Source organism: Lycium barbarum, chromosome 4 (genome assembly GCF_019175385.1).
Source record: "Lycium barbarum isolate Lr01 chromosome 4, ASM1917538v2, whole genome shotgun sequence".
NCBI classification, from domain to species: Eukaryota; Viridiplantae; Streptophyta; class Magnoliopsida; order Solanales; family Solanaceae; genus Lycium; species Lycium barbarum.
In genome coordinates, this window is record NC_083340.1 from 1,992,632 (window position 1) to 2,010,695 (window position 18,064).

The 18,064-nt window shown below is 34.1% G+C and overlaps 1 protein-coding gene across 1 annotated transcript; it reads right to left on the reverse strand.

The window, feature by feature from the left end:
* Nucleotides 1–369: 369 nt before the first annotated feature.
* On the reverse strand, nt 370–7,452 carry LOC132634801 (uncharacterized). The gene is made up of 17 exons (XM_060350886.1): nt 7,315–7,452; nt 6,437–6,610; nt 4,980–5,030; nt 4,728–4,903; nt 4,242–4,319; nt 4,035–4,146; nt 3,827–3,911; nt 3,661–3,712; nt 3,515–3,576; nt 3,326–3,441; nt 3,131–3,243; nt 2,813–2,881; nt 2,564–2,621; nt 2,352–2,425; nt 1,654–1,702; nt 1,233–1,312; nt 370–665 (listed from the first exon to the last, which is right to left on the reverse strand). The coding sequence occupies exons 2-17, from the start codon at nt 6,561–6,563 to the stop codon at nt 603–605; spliced, it is 1,365 nt and encodes a 454-aa protein (XP_060206869.1). The 5' UTR covers nt 6,564–6,610; nt 7,315–7,452; the 3' UTR covers nt 370–602.
* Nucleotides 7,453–18,064: the final 10,612 nt, after the last annotated feature.

Here is an 18,064-nt window from a genome sequence, read left to right on the forward strand (position 1 = left end):
TATGCATATTTTACTATGGCTTAGTATGTCAACAAATTTGAAGTAAATTGAAACGGTCACCAAAACTGGTGAGAATCAATATGGTACACAGTAAGATCAAAGCAGGCGATAGTGATGTCTCAGTAATGCTTGCCTGACACCTTTGGAACCGTATCAAATACAAAGAACTAAGGCCCACCGACATTCTTACAAACCACAAATACACAATAGTCAACAAAATCTTTTGAGTTTTGATAATGTTGGTTTGAAGTATTGAACCAGTTATATATAATCTCTGTTCATTATTTCATTAAATGAATAAAACTTACATTGTATATTCTTGACAGACAAACGTAGTATTAAAAGCTAATCCGTTTGTTTTAGTAAAGATTTGTCAACTGCAAGGAAAATTTGATTGCGGAGGCTACACGTCTTAAGAGCGCAAGTACAGATTAACATTTAATACATCCCCACATATCAGGAGGGATCATATTACAAGCTTATCAACCAACTAGGCATAAACTAAGAAACCAAGGACAAAAACAGAGTAACTTGACACATAATTACAATCACAAGCAGGGTAATAAATAACATCACATGTATATAGGGGATTTATAAGAACACTACCAGCTAATTGAGTTCCTTGACTGCTGAACTTTTGCGTTATAAGAAGTCTCTATCTCCTCCTGCATGGATATTAGTTGCATCAGTCCAAGGCCGATCTAAGATTTAAGTTATATGGGCTCAATTCTTGAACTCATTATATTTTTAAAGTTATGGATTCGTATCAACTAGTATTTGTTACAATTTTAGCAAATTATTACGCACAAATTTATGCTCCACGTGGAAAGTATTGGGTTCATCCTAATAATCTGTGGCGGAACTAGAATTTTTACTAAGGGGTGTCAAAATATTAAAAAGTAGATATACGACGAAATTAAGGGGGTTCAACACATGGTATATACATAAAAAAGTTCTTTTTACGTACAGTGTAATTTTGCGGCGAAGGGGTGTAATGCATGTGGTTCCGCCACAGCATCCTATGTAAAGCGATGCCAATTATAAAATAAAGGCAAATGCATGGTTGTAACATATTTTAGATGCCCAAATTTCTGCTGAGTATGATTAACCACTATTAAAAGGACAGGCATGGCAAGGATGCCTCCTGGACATAGCTCGTCTCATACAGAAGTCTAAAGTTCCAGCATGGCAAGAAATACAAGGATGATTTATTTAAAGTAGTTGAGATGTACCTTGCAAGACTTTAGCAGAGGTTGCAAGAAGGATTCCCTAAAGTATCTAACACTGTCTCCAAGAGAGGTTCCATCCCATTCTGTCATAAAGTGATTCATCAAAAAGTAAAACCATAAATTTAAGATCAGTTAGACTAGGGAAACAATAAAGAAATACATTGAGATCCTACGTGAAATAAAAGAATACAATTACAGAGACCTCAAAATGTAGATAGTTAATAGTTCTGCTAGAGTGAAGTTCATGAGTTAAGATAGCTGAATGAGCCCCAGCTTTAGCTTAATGGAATATCAATTAAGAAACTCAATTAAACTATTGATTGCCATTTCCAACACCACTTGACAACTGATAGAAAGAATATAAAAAAATAAATAGCCAAAAGCCCAAAACTACAAGTAAAATGAAAAAGAGAATTCAGCATACCATTATCCCCTTCTCCTCTAAAACCTCCAGTATTGAGTTCCCCAAGAAGCTGCAATACAGTCAAATCAGTGTCAACAAGAGGGAAAAGAGAAAGTAGCTTGAATAAGAGAAGTGTCTCTGCGTATTATTTTTTTTGTTAAAAAAAAAAAAAAAAAAAAAAAAAAAAAAAAAAAAAAGCATGAAAATGATAATGGTTAACTTATCCCATAGGTGCACAAATCATGCTGTAACTGAATGATGGATAGGATCGGTAACCGCATTATGGCATATTCAGAGGTATCTATTGAAACTGGAAAAGAATAATAGTCTGGTCTTGAGTACGCGGGATAGAAATTCCTTTGATCAGGTTCAGTACCCTTTTGCTCTAAGAACTACAACCTTGACTAATTGAACATTTGGAAAAATGCCAATCTGGCGAAGCAGCAGTTGATTATGAGGAAACTTTTTGCTTCTGAATTAAATATTTGGTAAAGGAAGACTTGGGAAAAGACAAGCTTAACTACTTTGATTTTGAAAAATTCAGTTTGATAATCATACATGATGACAAATACATATTTCTCTATTGTCTTCTAAATGACATTACAAAACTTAATTTTACCTCTCACAAGTAACAGATAAAACAAGAATCTTCAAGCAATTGAAATCAAATCAGTGATATCTTGAAAATGCTTAAGGCAAATTCTTTGAGGATTGTTCACCTGGGAAAGGGTTGGAACAGCAGAAGGATCAAATTCCTCACAGTTCTTGGGATTTATAGGAACACAAACATGGCCTGGCAAAAAGAACAGTAAATTCTGTTAAAATATACAGACCATAGATGAAAGCATATCCAATGATAAGAAGCTGTAACAATTCAAGTATCTTTGCCTTTCCGGTGCTTTGAGGTTCAAGCATCATATAAGGAGCAAACCTGTTTTGGGGTGCACACAGAAAGGAGCCTTTAATAAGTGATTCATGTGCTTTGAGACCTGAGACGTTAAAGAAGCAAATCTTCAGTTGGAATTTACGCATCAAAACATGTAAGGAACATAACCAAGAACTATTGTATTTCTTCTCCATGCTTGTTATTCCTATGGGTTTTAAAAGGAATTAAATGTTTACACTCCATAAAAGCAGAACTGAGGCTCCAAAAAGGTGGAAAACTGGAAATAGCACGAACCTCCATATCAAGTCTTGGATAGGTAAAAGAAAACACAATTTCTTCGATGCATCTACGCACACCTTGGCCCTGGAAAATGAAAAATGGAACCATGGGTAATGGAAACTGACAAGGAACTTTTTCAAATTTGACATATAAGTAATCACGTGGTTCACTCAATTCGCAAAAGGACGTGATACATCTTGAGTTCTGGAGCAATGACACACAATACAAGAATCAATGGATTCAAGACTAATAATTAAGGCAGACCCGAGTCATACAATTAAAAGGACAGTTTAAAACTTTAATCCGGAGTACAAGTTAAAATAAGATTGCTACCTTCTGTTTACCAGATTGCAATAGATGTTTTAGTTGATCCCAGCGAGCAACATTAATTTCTTCTTTTGAGCGCTTGTTAGACAACCACTTTCCCCGGAGCTCAGACGTAACAGCTGCAAAATCACCTCAGCATCACTAAAAACTCAATAAGATGAAAAAGATATAGAACAAGTAATAAAAGGTAAACTTGCATACACTCATCAGGTATCATTTCCAGAATCTTCTCAAACCTCTCCTCATTCAAGAACAATTTTTGACTTGATAGCAGTCTGTTCTCAAAGTAATCTTTCAAGACTTCAGTATAAGATCTCCTGCAGGGGTAGAATTCAACTAAGAATACAACCTAAACCTAAACAAAGAGAAATTAAATGGATAAAATCTTACACGAGGAACGGATGAAGAGCGGGACCGACTAGAGAAACTTTTTTACTGCTATTCTCATTGCCCTGAACAGTAAACACAATATTTCCTGTTAGAACCTCACGCTATCATAATTTCCACTAGCAGGCATGTAAAGCATCTCTAAGTACCTTGTAGACACGAAAATATTCAACAATTGCGGCCCTCTGTTCATTGGTCAACCTGATTATGATGATGGTTACAAGAACATTATGAAAATAATAGAAATATTAAAACGATGATCATATCAGTAAATAGAATTAACAGCAATTGTAGAATACACGTCTGGAGCAGTACCTTCTCGCTTTTCCGTCGCAAACCCAACAATGGACACCACGCCTACCACTGTATACCCACAGGATGTGGTTGAACCCAAAGTCATCTGTTAACCAACAAAATGAGAGCGTATTCAACATTCATTTGTAGAAGTATCCAATATAAGTTCAAAGATAAAAAATGATTCATGGGGAAACGAGCAGCTTTTTACAAGTCACAAAGACTATACCTCTGAGAGAAGTATCAATGACCTTGATGGCAATTGTCATCAGCGGCCAGCACTCTAAACAAACATCAGCTCCTGAACAGCAATATCTGACATCATCATAATCTGATATATCCTGCAGTAAAATATGTATACGACAAATGTTCAGAAGCAACATGGATTGGCAGATTTTCTGCAGAAACATTGATATTTTCAGTCTCAATGACTTACAATATCAAAAACCAGCTCTCTTTCAACAGGCGTGAAAATATTGTCACCAACTTGTGAATAGGCATGCCTTTTTGCAGGCTGCAGCAAAGAAAAAAGCAATTATAAGTCCCAAATAAAAGGTAAAAATATATCTATCCTCTGCAAACAACTTACTGATTCACAAACACAAACCTGTCTCCCCCGGGAAGAAAGAAGACAAACAAATTGGGGTACCTTAATCTAAGCAGAAGCATCGAAATGACTAACCATATGATTAACCCAATGTATAGCCATTATGCGTGTTTCAGCTAAAAAGAAACTCCTTTTTTTCTTTCGAAGTGAACTAACAAGCAGTTACAGTATAAAGAACCCTTATTAGAACCTCATACACATTAAAGCAACAAATGCAGCAGATTAACTATAAGTAGCTTTTACCCGAATCATCTTGTTCATAGCAACTACTACTAAGTTTCAATGCAGGGAGAACAACAGTGGCTGAGATCTTACATCTACACTGTAGACAGGTCCAATGTCTATTTTGAAAGGACACTTCTCTTTGATAGCATTTTCCAGCTCAGATGCAGTATTAAATGATTGAAATCGCAGGTAAATGTCATTATCCAATGTGAAAGAGAACTCCCTTCGGCCAAAGTATGAGTGATCACAACCTGGATGCTTTCCATCTGGAGAACCCATAATAGTACAGTGTTAGAGAAGAAATATGGGATGAGAAATTGCATATTGAGGAACTGCTTTTACCATTGCCATAAGACAGCCACTTGAACATATCAACATAAGGGAAAAACTTTCCTGCAAACAGAGAAGACTTAGCTTGAGATATCAATCCATAAATGGCTGTGGAGACCAAATGAAAATTACTAGAGTGTGACATAATTTCTTCTTAGAGGAAGAGGGATTGAGGGAGGTAAAAATTAGCCACAACATAGCTCCATCACATCAATTTCAAATTCCTAACACTATTGCTTTCAAGGCAGAGAAAGTGCTACTGCATCCTTCAGAGTATATTGATACTAAAAGAACATTTTTCATGTGATCATACTTAACATAATTCAATTCAGAAGTTCCAACTTGAAGAGACATATAAACAATTATTTTTCTTGATAATCGAGAAATCGCTGAAGCCCAATAACACACGGTTCAAAACTCGATGGATGATGAACTCGCTTCTCTACTCCCCTTAAATACTAGGCTTTGTCTGCGGAACGATTCGAACCCATGACATGCGCCTAACCCACATTGCGCTCTTACCACTAGACCGAAGCCCTGGGAACAGGCATATAAACAATCCTAAAACAAGCATTCAGGTAGCAGCTGTTTGTTTCATCAACATCCCGTAAACAACTACCAAGTTATATTCTAGTTCTATTCTGTTAAATGGACATCCGAGAAGTCAAGTCACTTACGCCTCGATTACGAGATAGTCAGGATCCAACCATATGTACCCGTTCTGCTCTACTCAAACCCATTTTAATCCATATCAAATGTCTGTCTAAAGCAAATTAAAGTTCTCTCAAGCAATAGGTTTTACAAATCTCAGCCTTATCCCTATGTGATGTACATATGCCAAATAGTAAAGGAAATTCCTAACAAATATATGTGAGTGTACAATGTGTCTTATCAATTCATCCGAACAATAGCTTTGGCTCAATCATTTTATGCGTTGAAAGAATCCACTAAATAAGTACAAATAATATATGTTGAACACGGTAAATCAAATGATTGTTGTTAGAATTTCGAGCTCCAACTCATAAAGTTAAAACGGAATTTTACTGTTAGAGTGGGTTAAAGTCCCACATTGGTTGGGGAATGGACCGGTGGTTTGCTTATATGGACTTAGGCAACCCTGCCCTCATGAGCTAGCTTTTGGGGTTGAGTTAAGCCCAGCTGTCATATCTTTGCATTTACAAAAATATACTACCCAGCAAAATTTATTATACCTACATAGCCATATTTTCAGTTTACATTCGGACAACCAACTTTTTTTGTTTCTGCAACAGTGGTTATACGACATTATACACTTAATGTAAATAATGTTGTCACCTTGTATAAAAGTGTATAATAGTGTATAAGGAAAAACTGGGCTAATCCGGGTTAATATTCTTTCCCAGCAGACATAGAGCATAATTTTCCCAAAATCCTGGATCCTCATCTGTTTACAAATGAACAAGTTAAAATGCAACAAAACTAAGAATTACCATAATAAGCTTTTAGATAATCAGCGTTGAATCCATCTGGAACGGCATTCTCTAACCTCCTTTGCTCATTTTCATCTCCATCTATTAACATTTCATCTCTCCCATTCTCAACTTCTTCTCTTGTCATTTTCCAAAAATTACTTATCCAAAATTACAGCAAATATACACACGGCACTGGAAAAAAAAAATCAAAATAAAATCTTCAGCAGAGTAAAACCCTAGGTTTAAGGAAAACGATTGTAAACGCCTGGAAGCTATAATAATAATTTTCAAGTAAGCTGACAGAACACATGATATAATGTTACGGATAAAAGAACTTGCGATGTACTTGAATAGCCGACTGGAAGACATGTAATTCACTTATTAATTTGAAGGAACAAACAAATTTAGTTAATGAAAAAATGATACATGAAGAAAGAAAAATGTGAGAATACTTTAAATGCTGAAAATCAATGTTATTATAATCAAAATGATTAGACATCATCAGAACACATTTATATAACTATTTCAGATCCACCTACACCAATAATCTACTAACAATTGGTTGTTGCAAAGTAAACCCTAAGCGATTGTAAACACCTGGAAGTTCTAGTAAAGCTCATAGAACACATGATATAATGTTAAGATCAATAGTACTCACGATGTACTTGAATTACAGGCTGAAGGCGTATATATGTTTAAAAATTCGACTAACTAAGTACAAATAATGAAGTTTGAACACACTAAATTAAATGGAGCATCCGCATATGTGTACAAAAGTAATTTAGATCTTGTTCAGCAGAGTAAACCCTAGATTATACTAATAATGATCAAGTAAGTTCACAGAGGAAAGGATGTAATGTTACGGTATAATAGAATTCACGATGTAGTTAAATTACCGGCTGAATGAAGCGAAGGATTGCACGGAGAGGAGAGTGGAAACGGCGGGGAAAATGGATGCTTGGCGGGAAAAGGGGGTATTTATTGAACCGCTTATTGGGCCGTGGTATGTGGTTTTAGGCCTGATTCAAATCTGCAAAATTGCTAAAAGGCGGAAAATAGCTATCAAAAATTAGAGATTATTTTAAGTGAAATTTATATAAACAACTATCTTTTAATAGCTTCTAACAATTTATAATTACTTTTTCTATATTTACAAACTGTATCTAATTTTTGTTGTATTAAGTTGTATTTCGCGTTTTTTAAATACACGGAAATACAAAATCAGGCAGTTCGCGTTTTTGAAATACAAAACCCGGCAGAGAAAAAATAGGCCGCATTTGTGGAACATATTCTCTTCTTTCATTTTAAATGGTAAGTCAAATTAAATCAACTATGTATCACGTATAACGGCTGAAGTTCCCTAACAACTCACGTTTTTCTCTCCAAATTACTTCATTCCAAACTTTTAGAAATACATAAGTACTGTATTTCTTTGTTTTGAAATACAGTGAAATACAAATGTCCCATCGGAACATTCACTATATTTATACCAAAAAAAGATGAATACATTGAAATGCAGCGAAATATAAAAATCATTAAAATAAAGTGGAGTGAAAACAGGCTTTATATTTGGAACATTCACTATATTTACACCAAAAAAAGATGAATAAATTGAAATACAACAAAATACAAAAATCTTGAAAACAAAGTGGAGTAAAAATAGGCTCTATATTTGGAACATTCACTGTATTTACACAAAAAAAAAAAAATATAGACAGATTGAAATACAGCGAAATACAATTCAAAGAAACTATTAACATTGTAATAAACACATGTTTTAGCTCTCCATTCTCTCATATTCGACATCTCTATTTCCTTTGTCATCCAAAACAGAAATTCATTAACAACATTGTTTCTCCACGACTTTCATTTTTTCTCTTTGCCTTCACTAACTTTATCAATTCTCTCAATATGAGTCATGTACCCACTTAAAAACGACATTTAGTTGCCTAACTCTTCATACAAAATCCATTAAGACTCTTCCATGAAGATGTATTTCTGTTTCTCCATTAGTTGTCCAGATCTTGATCGTATTTGATCCCTTCTCGGATAAATATTAATTTCACAAACAAAACAAAATTGTGCATATTTGAGAACGTGGGGGGGTGGGGTGGAGGGGGGAGGATAAAGTGGTGGTGCTAACAGTGGCGTTGGTTGTGGGAATGGAGGAGAGAGGGAAAGGATAAGTGGGGGGAAAGAGAGGAGAGGCCGGAGAAAGAGAAAAGAAGGGAGAGAGGCGGCACTGAGAGGAAGGAGAGGAGAGAAGAGAGAATTTTTTTAAGGTTTGGAGAAGATGAAAAATCTTAAATATGTAGTGAGGGAGAATAGAGAGAGGTATATGTATTCTGAAAGTTACTAGACCAGTTATAGAATGTAATTTTGAAAAAATAAAGCTATGAAAATTAAATAAAAAATAAGGTAGTTATTATTCATAAATAAGTCTTAGAGGTAGCTATGACAAGTAATTTTTTCTTATTTTAAAGGACACGTTACACATTTGGCCAATTGACAAAAATAATTATATTCGTTAGTTAAATATATATATATATATATATATATATGTGTGTGTGTGTGTGTGTGTGTGTGTATAAATATACACTATTATGTATCAAAAATATATATTTTGTATATGATATATTAATATTAAAAAATCACATTTACAAGCTATTAATTTGGATGACGGCTATTTATGTCAATTTCTCTATTTTAAAAGTTACTGTCATTTTCTATGTCTCAATTTATGTGGTACCTTTCGATTTTGAGAATGCAAATATAAGACTCTTCTGATTTTGAGAGTGCAAATATAGGTCTTGAGAAATTACCCTTATTGACAATGTTAGATTCGGGTATAATATATGTTCATATATTGTTTAATGAGATAAAATATTAGATATCGTCGAATGTTCGTAAAATCTATAAAATTTTAGACAGTGGTTAACGTTTTCTTATTAGATTGTCAATTTGCTCAAAGTGGATCTTTACATAGTGATCTAACAAGTTCATAAATTATGAAAAATAAATAAAAAGAGAATCGTTTATTTAAAAAAAAAAAAAGGGGGGGGGGGCGGGGGGGGGGGGGGGTGCAACTAGTGAAAATTTCGCACTGGTTGTGTGGTGTAATTTGAATTGGTTATAGGTGGGCCGTGGCAACACATGTACATGCTAGACGTTTGGGCCATGATTCAGAAGTCCAATTAGTTCTAAAGGATGATGGGCCTGTCACTGGCCTATTCTAAATAGAAAAATTTACTTGTCATAACTAACTGTAAGAATTATTTATGAATAATAACTACCTTATTTTTTATTTAATTTTCGTAACTTTATTTTTCTAAAATTACATTTCATAACTGGTTCAGTAACATTTAAAATACATGTACCTCTCTATTTTTCCTCACTACACATTTAAGATTTATCATCTTCTCTAAACCTTAAAAAAAAATTCCCTCTCCTCTCTCTCCTTCCCCTCACTGCCGCCTCTCTCCCTTCCTTACTCTATCTCCAGCCTCTCTTCTCCTTCCCCTCACTTACCCCTCCCTCTCTTCTCTATCTCCACCACCCACGCCGCCGTCAACACCACCACCACTATTAATACCATCTCCATCTCCAAACTCGAAAAAAACCTTAAGGTTCTAGTTCTTCAGATCTGAACTCCATATGCTTGTTCCATCACCTACCCTAGATCTCATTTTCTCTTAAAAATCAGAAGAATCCTACAGTAGTAACAACAACCATGGTCGATGACAGAGTGAAGCTTTATTAAAAAGAGTCATGGTTAACGATGGAGTGAAGGTCGACAATGTAGTGAAGCCATGGTCGACGACAGAGTGAAAAAAAGAGCTCTAACAACAATGAAGGACGACAAAGTGAAGCTTTATTAACTAGTCCAATTGAAAATCTTTATCTCCGGATAACGTCCTTTTTGTAGCAATCTGAGACGACACATTTATTTCCCATGAGAACACCATTGATGAGAGTTGTGGAGCTTCATGCCCACCAAGTGTTTGATAAAATGTTCCAGTAAATTTCAGTGTATATTTCAGTGTATTAACAAATAGTATATTTAATTTTCAGTATATTTCAGTACATTATTTCGTGTATTTCAATGTATTTATCTTTTTTTGGTGTAAATATAGTGAATGTTCCAAATATAAAGTCTATTTTTACTACACTTTGTTTTCACGACTTTTGTGTTTCGTTGTATTTCAATGTATTTCTGCATTTTGTATTTCTAATTTATGAAACAGTTTCTGATATATTTCATTGTATATACGCATACTACAACTTTATATTTCTTAAAAAATTAACCATATTTCATTATATCTCAGTGTTTTTTTTTTTTTTTTTTTTTGGTATTTAGAAGTTTTTAGATCTTTAGTGGTTTTTTAATTCAAATTTTTTTGATTGTGATAAAAGTTAAGAGAGATTCGTAAGCTTTTATGGAAGAACAACCGTTATACGTGATTTATAGGAAGTTTTAAATTGAATCCCATAATTTTTTTATAAAAAAAAGCGTTCCATAAATATGGCCTGATTTTACTGTTCAGTGATTTGTGTGAAATGTGGTTGATTTAATTTGACTTACTATTTAAAAAGGAAAAGAATATTATGTTCCAAAAATATAGCCTATTTTTTCTCTCGGATTTTTTTTTAAAAAATATGTTCAAAAAATAGAGCCTAAGTTTACTCTAACGTGTTTTGTATTTCTCTATATTTCGGTGTATTTTGCTATATTTCACTGTATTTTAAAAATACGAGATACAACTGAAATACAGCCAAAAACAGCTACGAAAACTTATAGTTATAACTAGTTAGAAGCTATTAAAAGGTAGTTATTTGTGTAAGTTTTACTTTTAAATAACTGCTTAAATTCTTTATTGGAATTTTTATTTGGTGTAACTTCTTCTAAGAGGTAATTATTGATAATAACTATCTTTTAATTTATTTATATTTAGTAGCTACAGTGATTTTGTAAATTACCATTCGTAGCTACACCAAAATACATAAAGTGACTGAAATGGTTATTGGGCGAGGCTTTCACCCTGCCTGCCCATGTTTGAACCCAGCCAATAACATTTATTTTCTTAAATATTCTTCCTAACTTTTCTCCTCGTATTTGAGGGAGTTTTAATGATTGACAGTTTTTTTGAAAAGATTTGGAAATTTGGGGAAAGTAATTGGAAAAAATCTTTAAGAAAGAGCAAGGTAATTAGAAAATTTAAAGCTATTTTCAGTGGAGATTTTATTTGAGAGATTCGGGTTAAGTAATTGGATAAAATCTTCAAGAGAGAGAGGGAATTAAAAAATTTAACCTATTTTAAGGGAAGACTTTTTTGGTAATTAAATACAAAAATTTATAGCCTAAAATATGAGTATTGGCTATAGGGCTCCAATTTCTTTAAGTAGGTTTATTTTATGCCATTCAATATACCTAAGTTATCATACAGTGCCAAATTCCTTTTTAAAGGTAAATCTTTGTCAATATAGGAATAGGAGAGTATACTTACAGCACGCCTATATAAACTTCACCTAATTCCATGATTCAAAGTACAGAATACAAACTCCTAACTAGATTCCATATTCTTTCAAAGCTATGGCGGACTGGGCAGATTTGTCCATCGATCTCCTTGCTTTGTACCTCGTGGCGAACCGCCGCTACAAAGAAATATTTCGATGTGTTTTCGCCACAAGTTCCGTTGCTTATGCTGGCGGATAAAGATGATGATTATCGAGAATTTTACTCTCTTTCCAAGAAGAAAGTTTCGCGCTTATTTCTCCTTGAAGCTAGAGGGCGAGAGTGTTTTCCATCAATGGGATGGCTCTGCACCTTGACATCTACCGGTGAGATGAACTTGTTGCATCCTTTCTTTCGCATCAATATACAACTAGATCTGGAACGTCCTGGAGAGAGTTGCCTTATCTGCTAGTCCTTCTCTTACATCAGATTATGTACTTGTGATTGACTATTATGGACAGTGACAGAGCTAGGATTTTCGCTAAGGGGGTTCAAAATATAAAAAAATAAACATACAAAGAAGTCTAAGAGGGTTCAACATCTACTATATATACATAAAAAATAATTTTAACCTTATAAAAATAATATTTTTTCCACCGAGAGGGTTCGGATGAACACCCTCGGCTTTATGTGGCTCCGCCACTGATTATGTACGTACTAATCGCTTGGGTTTTTGGCGACCTGGAGACCTCAGCTGGTCTTATATCAACATCAACAATAAAGGTGCAATCGCGGGTCAATTCTTTTGCGTGACATGGTGTGGCGAAGTAAAGGTTTTTGACGTTTCTTCCAGTATTTCCGAACCACCTATTGTACATGCACGCTTGCTTGTTTGCCTGAACGATGATATATTTAATACAACGGGATTGTCAGTTCACTTCTATCTAGTCGAGTTACCCGGTGCACTATTACTTATTAGCCGATTTTCTGATGGCGAAAGTTTGTTAGAAACCTGTGAGTTTAAAGTCTTTGAGTTAGATGTAATCAATTGCGAATTGAAAGAGATCAACACCTTGGGAGATTCAGAGCCCGTTTGGATTGGCTTATAAGTTGCTTATAAGCTGTTTTCAGTTTTTTTATTGTTCGGCTGGTCAGCTTAAAGTCATTTTGTGCTTAAAATAAGCTCAAAAAAAAAAATTAGACTACCCCAACTTATTTTTTTTAGCTTATAAGCTGCAAACAGCTTATATGCATAAGCCCATCCAAACAGGCTCTCAACAATTTTTGTGGGCCTTAGTACCGCAATTTCCATTACCTCATCTCAATTTACAGGAGTCAAGCCTAATGACATATATTTTGATTGGACGGAGTGCTTTGAAGACGAAGGTGGTGGTGGAAAAGATATGGGTTCATATAATCTTGAAGATGGAAAAATTGAATATTTTTATCCTGGATTGTCACTAAGTCCTATTTCCCCGCCAAATTTCGTCACACCATCCTTCTAATAATGTGATTGCAGTCATGAAACTGTCAATAATGTAATTGAAGTCATGAGTTAATTTCTCTTCTAGATGGTCGCAATCTCTGTTCGGTTTGGTGATTTTTTTTCCATTATCAGTTTGAATTTAAGTTTATCTATTAATTTTCCTTCATTGTAATCTTTATATGATGAATACTTTTCCCTTTCTTTAGATGACTGAATCTTGTGATATTCAAACTTGCAAATATTAAGTCTTTATTTTGAATCATCTCCTACATTCTATCCCTTTCAACACGTATCTAGCTATGTACTCACTCCGTCTTTATTTATGTGGCACATTTGGAATTTCAAGAATCAACAAAGTTTTTTGCCGAAATTTCTTTATATGTCATTTAAATATTTTAATTGTTAATTATTGTGATTTATAGTACTTTTTACGTAGTTCCCAAATATATAACTTTTATCTCAAAAAACTTAAAGTTTCTATATCCAAATTCATGGTTAAAATTTAAAAGTTTGAATCTCGAAATTCTAATTGTGTCACATAAATTGTAATAGAGGGAGTATACATTAATGGTGCAATTTTTTGTAACTTAAATTGCTTGATACCAAATCAGTGTTGTCAATGGCTAATTTAAGTTTGGGAGGGCGCTTCAAGGCACTAAGGAGTGCACAGTCATTATAAGTGTTAATGTCAAGGAAACCATTATGAATTTGTTACGTTTTTCTTAAGTTACGAAATATTTATATTTTCTCCTTCATTGTACCTTTAATTTTTTTTTTTTTAAAAAAAGGCCACACATAAATTAAATTGTTAGTGACTTATAGTCTGAGGATGTAGCAGGTCTGATGACTGATGAGGGCTTCAATTGTAAAAAAGCAGTAGTTATGGCTACTGGTGCACAGAGTCTTTTCCCACATTAGAAGGACAATCATCACCCCCACACTCTTTTCCCACTTAAGAAGGACCATTATCTACGTATGTACCTGTAAGTATTTTGCTTGATAATTTCATATCCTGATACATGCGAGGGTTGACTGAGTTGATTGGTTGAGTGGTTTTTCATATAGGAGATCTGGGATAGATTCTCCTCACCAGCAGTCGCGGTTTAAATCTCATGTGTGATTTGCGAGCTATTGCACAATGAGCAGATTACCTAGTGCGCACCCGAAGGGTAGCGGCTGTACGTTTCCCGGGATTTCCAAAAAATAAAAATAAATCATATCCTGATGTTATGGTGTCTGTGATCAAAAGATAACATAATTGCATCAGTTACATTAGCAAGGTGATCGATCAATAAGAATCCTCCCTCCGTCCAGTTTTTGACCCTCATACTCCGAACCCGTTCACATAAATTGGGACAGAGAGATTCCCGTATATGTTATCTGCTATTCAGTTTAGCCCTCTTGTTGCAGTAATGAATTTTTTTATTGACTCGGTTGCTTTCATTAACCCACTGAAACTTATTGATAAGTAATCTTATTAACTGCACCAAGGAGGAACTATACAACAACAACATATCCAATGTAATTTCAGGTATGGAGTCTGGGGAGAGTGGGGTGTACACAGACCTTAACCCTACCTTATGAGATAGAGAGGCAAAGGAGGAACTATCTAGGTACGAAATTACTCGGATCAATGAACTCCAAATTCTCTATCATTTGCAAAACACACTTTGCACTAAGAAACTTATCCATTTTCCTAATTAAAAAAACACATTGCATAACATTTTCAGTGAAAAAACATTTTCCTTCATACCAAACAGACCCTTAGGGTTTAAGGTTTATATCTTTTAAAATAAATTCTCTTCTTTTTTGTTTTTCCTTTCTTGTTTGGTTCGGATACTAATAAATTTATGATTTTTAATTCATTTATGCAGGGTTTGGTGACTAGCAGCATGGCTTATGAGAAGGAAGAATGTGAAGGTCCTAATTTTGATTAGGGAATATATGACAATAAATAAGAAGCTAATCAGCCACGGCTATGGGTGTCAAATGGATGGATTGGATTAAATTTGGACAGGTCAAAAAAGTTATTTGGGCCAAAATGAGCTAAAAGACGGGTCACAATTCAAGCTGCCCAATGTTTACTAAGTTTAATTTCTATATTTTATAATTTTTTAATTACCTATAAAAAAATTCTATATCTTTATTATGGCTATATATAACACATCAAACAGAAAAAATTATTTTCTTTGAAATATTTTGACAAGAATTCTCATATGACATTTTGGTCTACTTATCAACTGATTTTTTAATGATTTAATTAGGATGAATCAAAATGGGTTGAGTCAAATAAATTGACCTACCCAAATTGAGTAGGTTTGGCGGATGATATTTTCATGAATTTATGATAGAATCGCCTACTACTGACTCACTAATTCAGGAAGAGTATCTAGATAATGACGCTTAAGTATTAGAGACTTAATGATGGTAGAAAAGACTTCTTCCCTCAAATTTAAAATAATTGAGATTTTAAATTTGGACAAGTAAATAAAGGAATTCACTAATTTTTAAAAGTTAAGAGGGTTTTTTACTAAAATAACTTTAATTATGATTTTTTTCTTTTTTTTTACGTTGACATAATTATTATGGGGATATGGGAATGTGTGAAGGAAAAATTTGGAAAAGAGAACTAAGTACTTTCTTAATTTTGTAAAACATCAATTATTTTGAACCAACTTTTAAAGGCCAAAACCTCAATTAGTTTAGATCGGAGAGAGTAGTGAAAAGAGTGATCACAAGTAAATACTAGTATGTTACATGAAGAGACTGGCGCACTTAACCAGTTAGTCTAACTCATGGAATCATGATTTAGAAATGGGAAAAAGGTCAAATTTATCCTTTATGATTTATAGTTTAAATTTGCCTGATTTTAAAATTTGGGATCAAATTTACCCTCCCTGTTAGAGTTTGGAATCAAATTTGCCCTTCTCGTTAGGATACTTGATAAATTTGTCCTTATATGGATGAAATTAGCCATAACATTAAAAAATTAGCCACGTCAAATTCACATAGGCTCCACGTAGGAGGCTGACTTTTTCGCGATTTCTTGATTGCTTTCATGATCAAATAATAAGTCACATACTCTTAATTCTTTGTCCCTTTCCAAATTGTGATCTTCTTCCCCATTTTGTAATCTTTTATGGGTCCTCTGTTCGACTCTATTTTTCTAAAGTCGCAACAAACGGGTAAAATCTTTCTTCTTAAACGATTTTTTTGAGGATTTTAGAGAATCCATGTGTTTTCCTTCACACTGAAACTTTGGTGGTGGTTTCAAAGGTTTGATTTTTCCACTATCAAAGAGCTCATCATCAGCTGCTGAGAAAGAAATTCTCTCCAATTGCCCACTGAAATCGAAAGCAAAATCATTAGCTTCCTATGGGGAATTGTTAGTTTCTTTCTCTTAGGGATTTCATGCCAATTGAATTCATCGTAGTAAAAGTGGAGAAATACGAGCGGGACTAGCGGGTGCACTGTAAAATAACGTGGCAGGACATGGTATGGATTCCGACGTGGAGCTTACGTAACTAATTTTTTTTGTGTTGTAGAGTTTAAGTCAAGCTTCCATTCATATAAGGACAAATTTATCAAGTATCCATAAATTTAGAGGGTCAAATTTACCCTCTAAGTATGGTTTATAGTTTAAATTTGCCCTCTGTCAAAGTTTGGGATCAAAGTTGCCCTCCCTGTTAGGATACTTGATAAATTTGTCCTGATTATGGATGTAAGTATAACTAGGACTCCTTATCAGTTCACATAGGCGCCATGTGTATAAATAAATTTATGTTCCCTTTAAATTTTAGTGTAAAAATCATATTAATTAAATTTTGTCATGTATTTTCTTTTTTCATTATAAAAAAAAATACAATACCTAATCTTCTTCTCCATCAAACCACCACTTCCCCTTCTTCTTCTTCGCCACTATCATCACCGTCCACCGCCCTCCACCATCGGTTAATGTACTAAAAATAACACATTATTTTCCAACTTTTTACCTTATTTCGGCTTGCTTCAAGGCATCGACTTCCTGAACACGAGCCATCAAAACCTGGGCATCCCTTATTTGTTCATCTTTGGACAGGATCGTTTCCTGAGCTATCCTATTCTAAAAAAATAGCAGTGGCGACCATCAGTCAGAAAATGACATGCCACTTAAATAGACCAGAAATGGCATTATAACCATAGCCTTCTTATGCTACAACAAATGAAGAAGCTCCAACGCAAAATAAAATTTTAAAAATTAAAAATAGAATACCACGGCTCCCGTACTTTTTGAGTAAACATTTCACAAATTGAACACACAAAAGAAAAAGAAAAAAGTTTGCAAGATATATGGGTTATTTTTAGAAAATTAACCGATGGTGGAGGGCGGTGGACGGTGATGATAGTGGTGGAGAAGAAGATGGAGAAGTGGTGATTTAATGGAGAAGAAGATTAGATATTGTATTTTTTTTATAATAAAAAAAGAAAATACATGATAAAATTTAATTAGTATGATTTTTACACTAAGATTTAAAGGAAAAATAAATTTATTTATACACATGGCGCCTATGTGGACTGATAAGGAGTTTTAGTCATACTTCCATTCATAGTCAGGGTAAATTTATCAAGTATCCTAATGGCGAGAACAAATTTGATTTCAACCTTTGACGGAGAAAAAATTTAAATTATAAATCATACTTGAAGGGTAAATTTGACCTTTTGCGCTAAT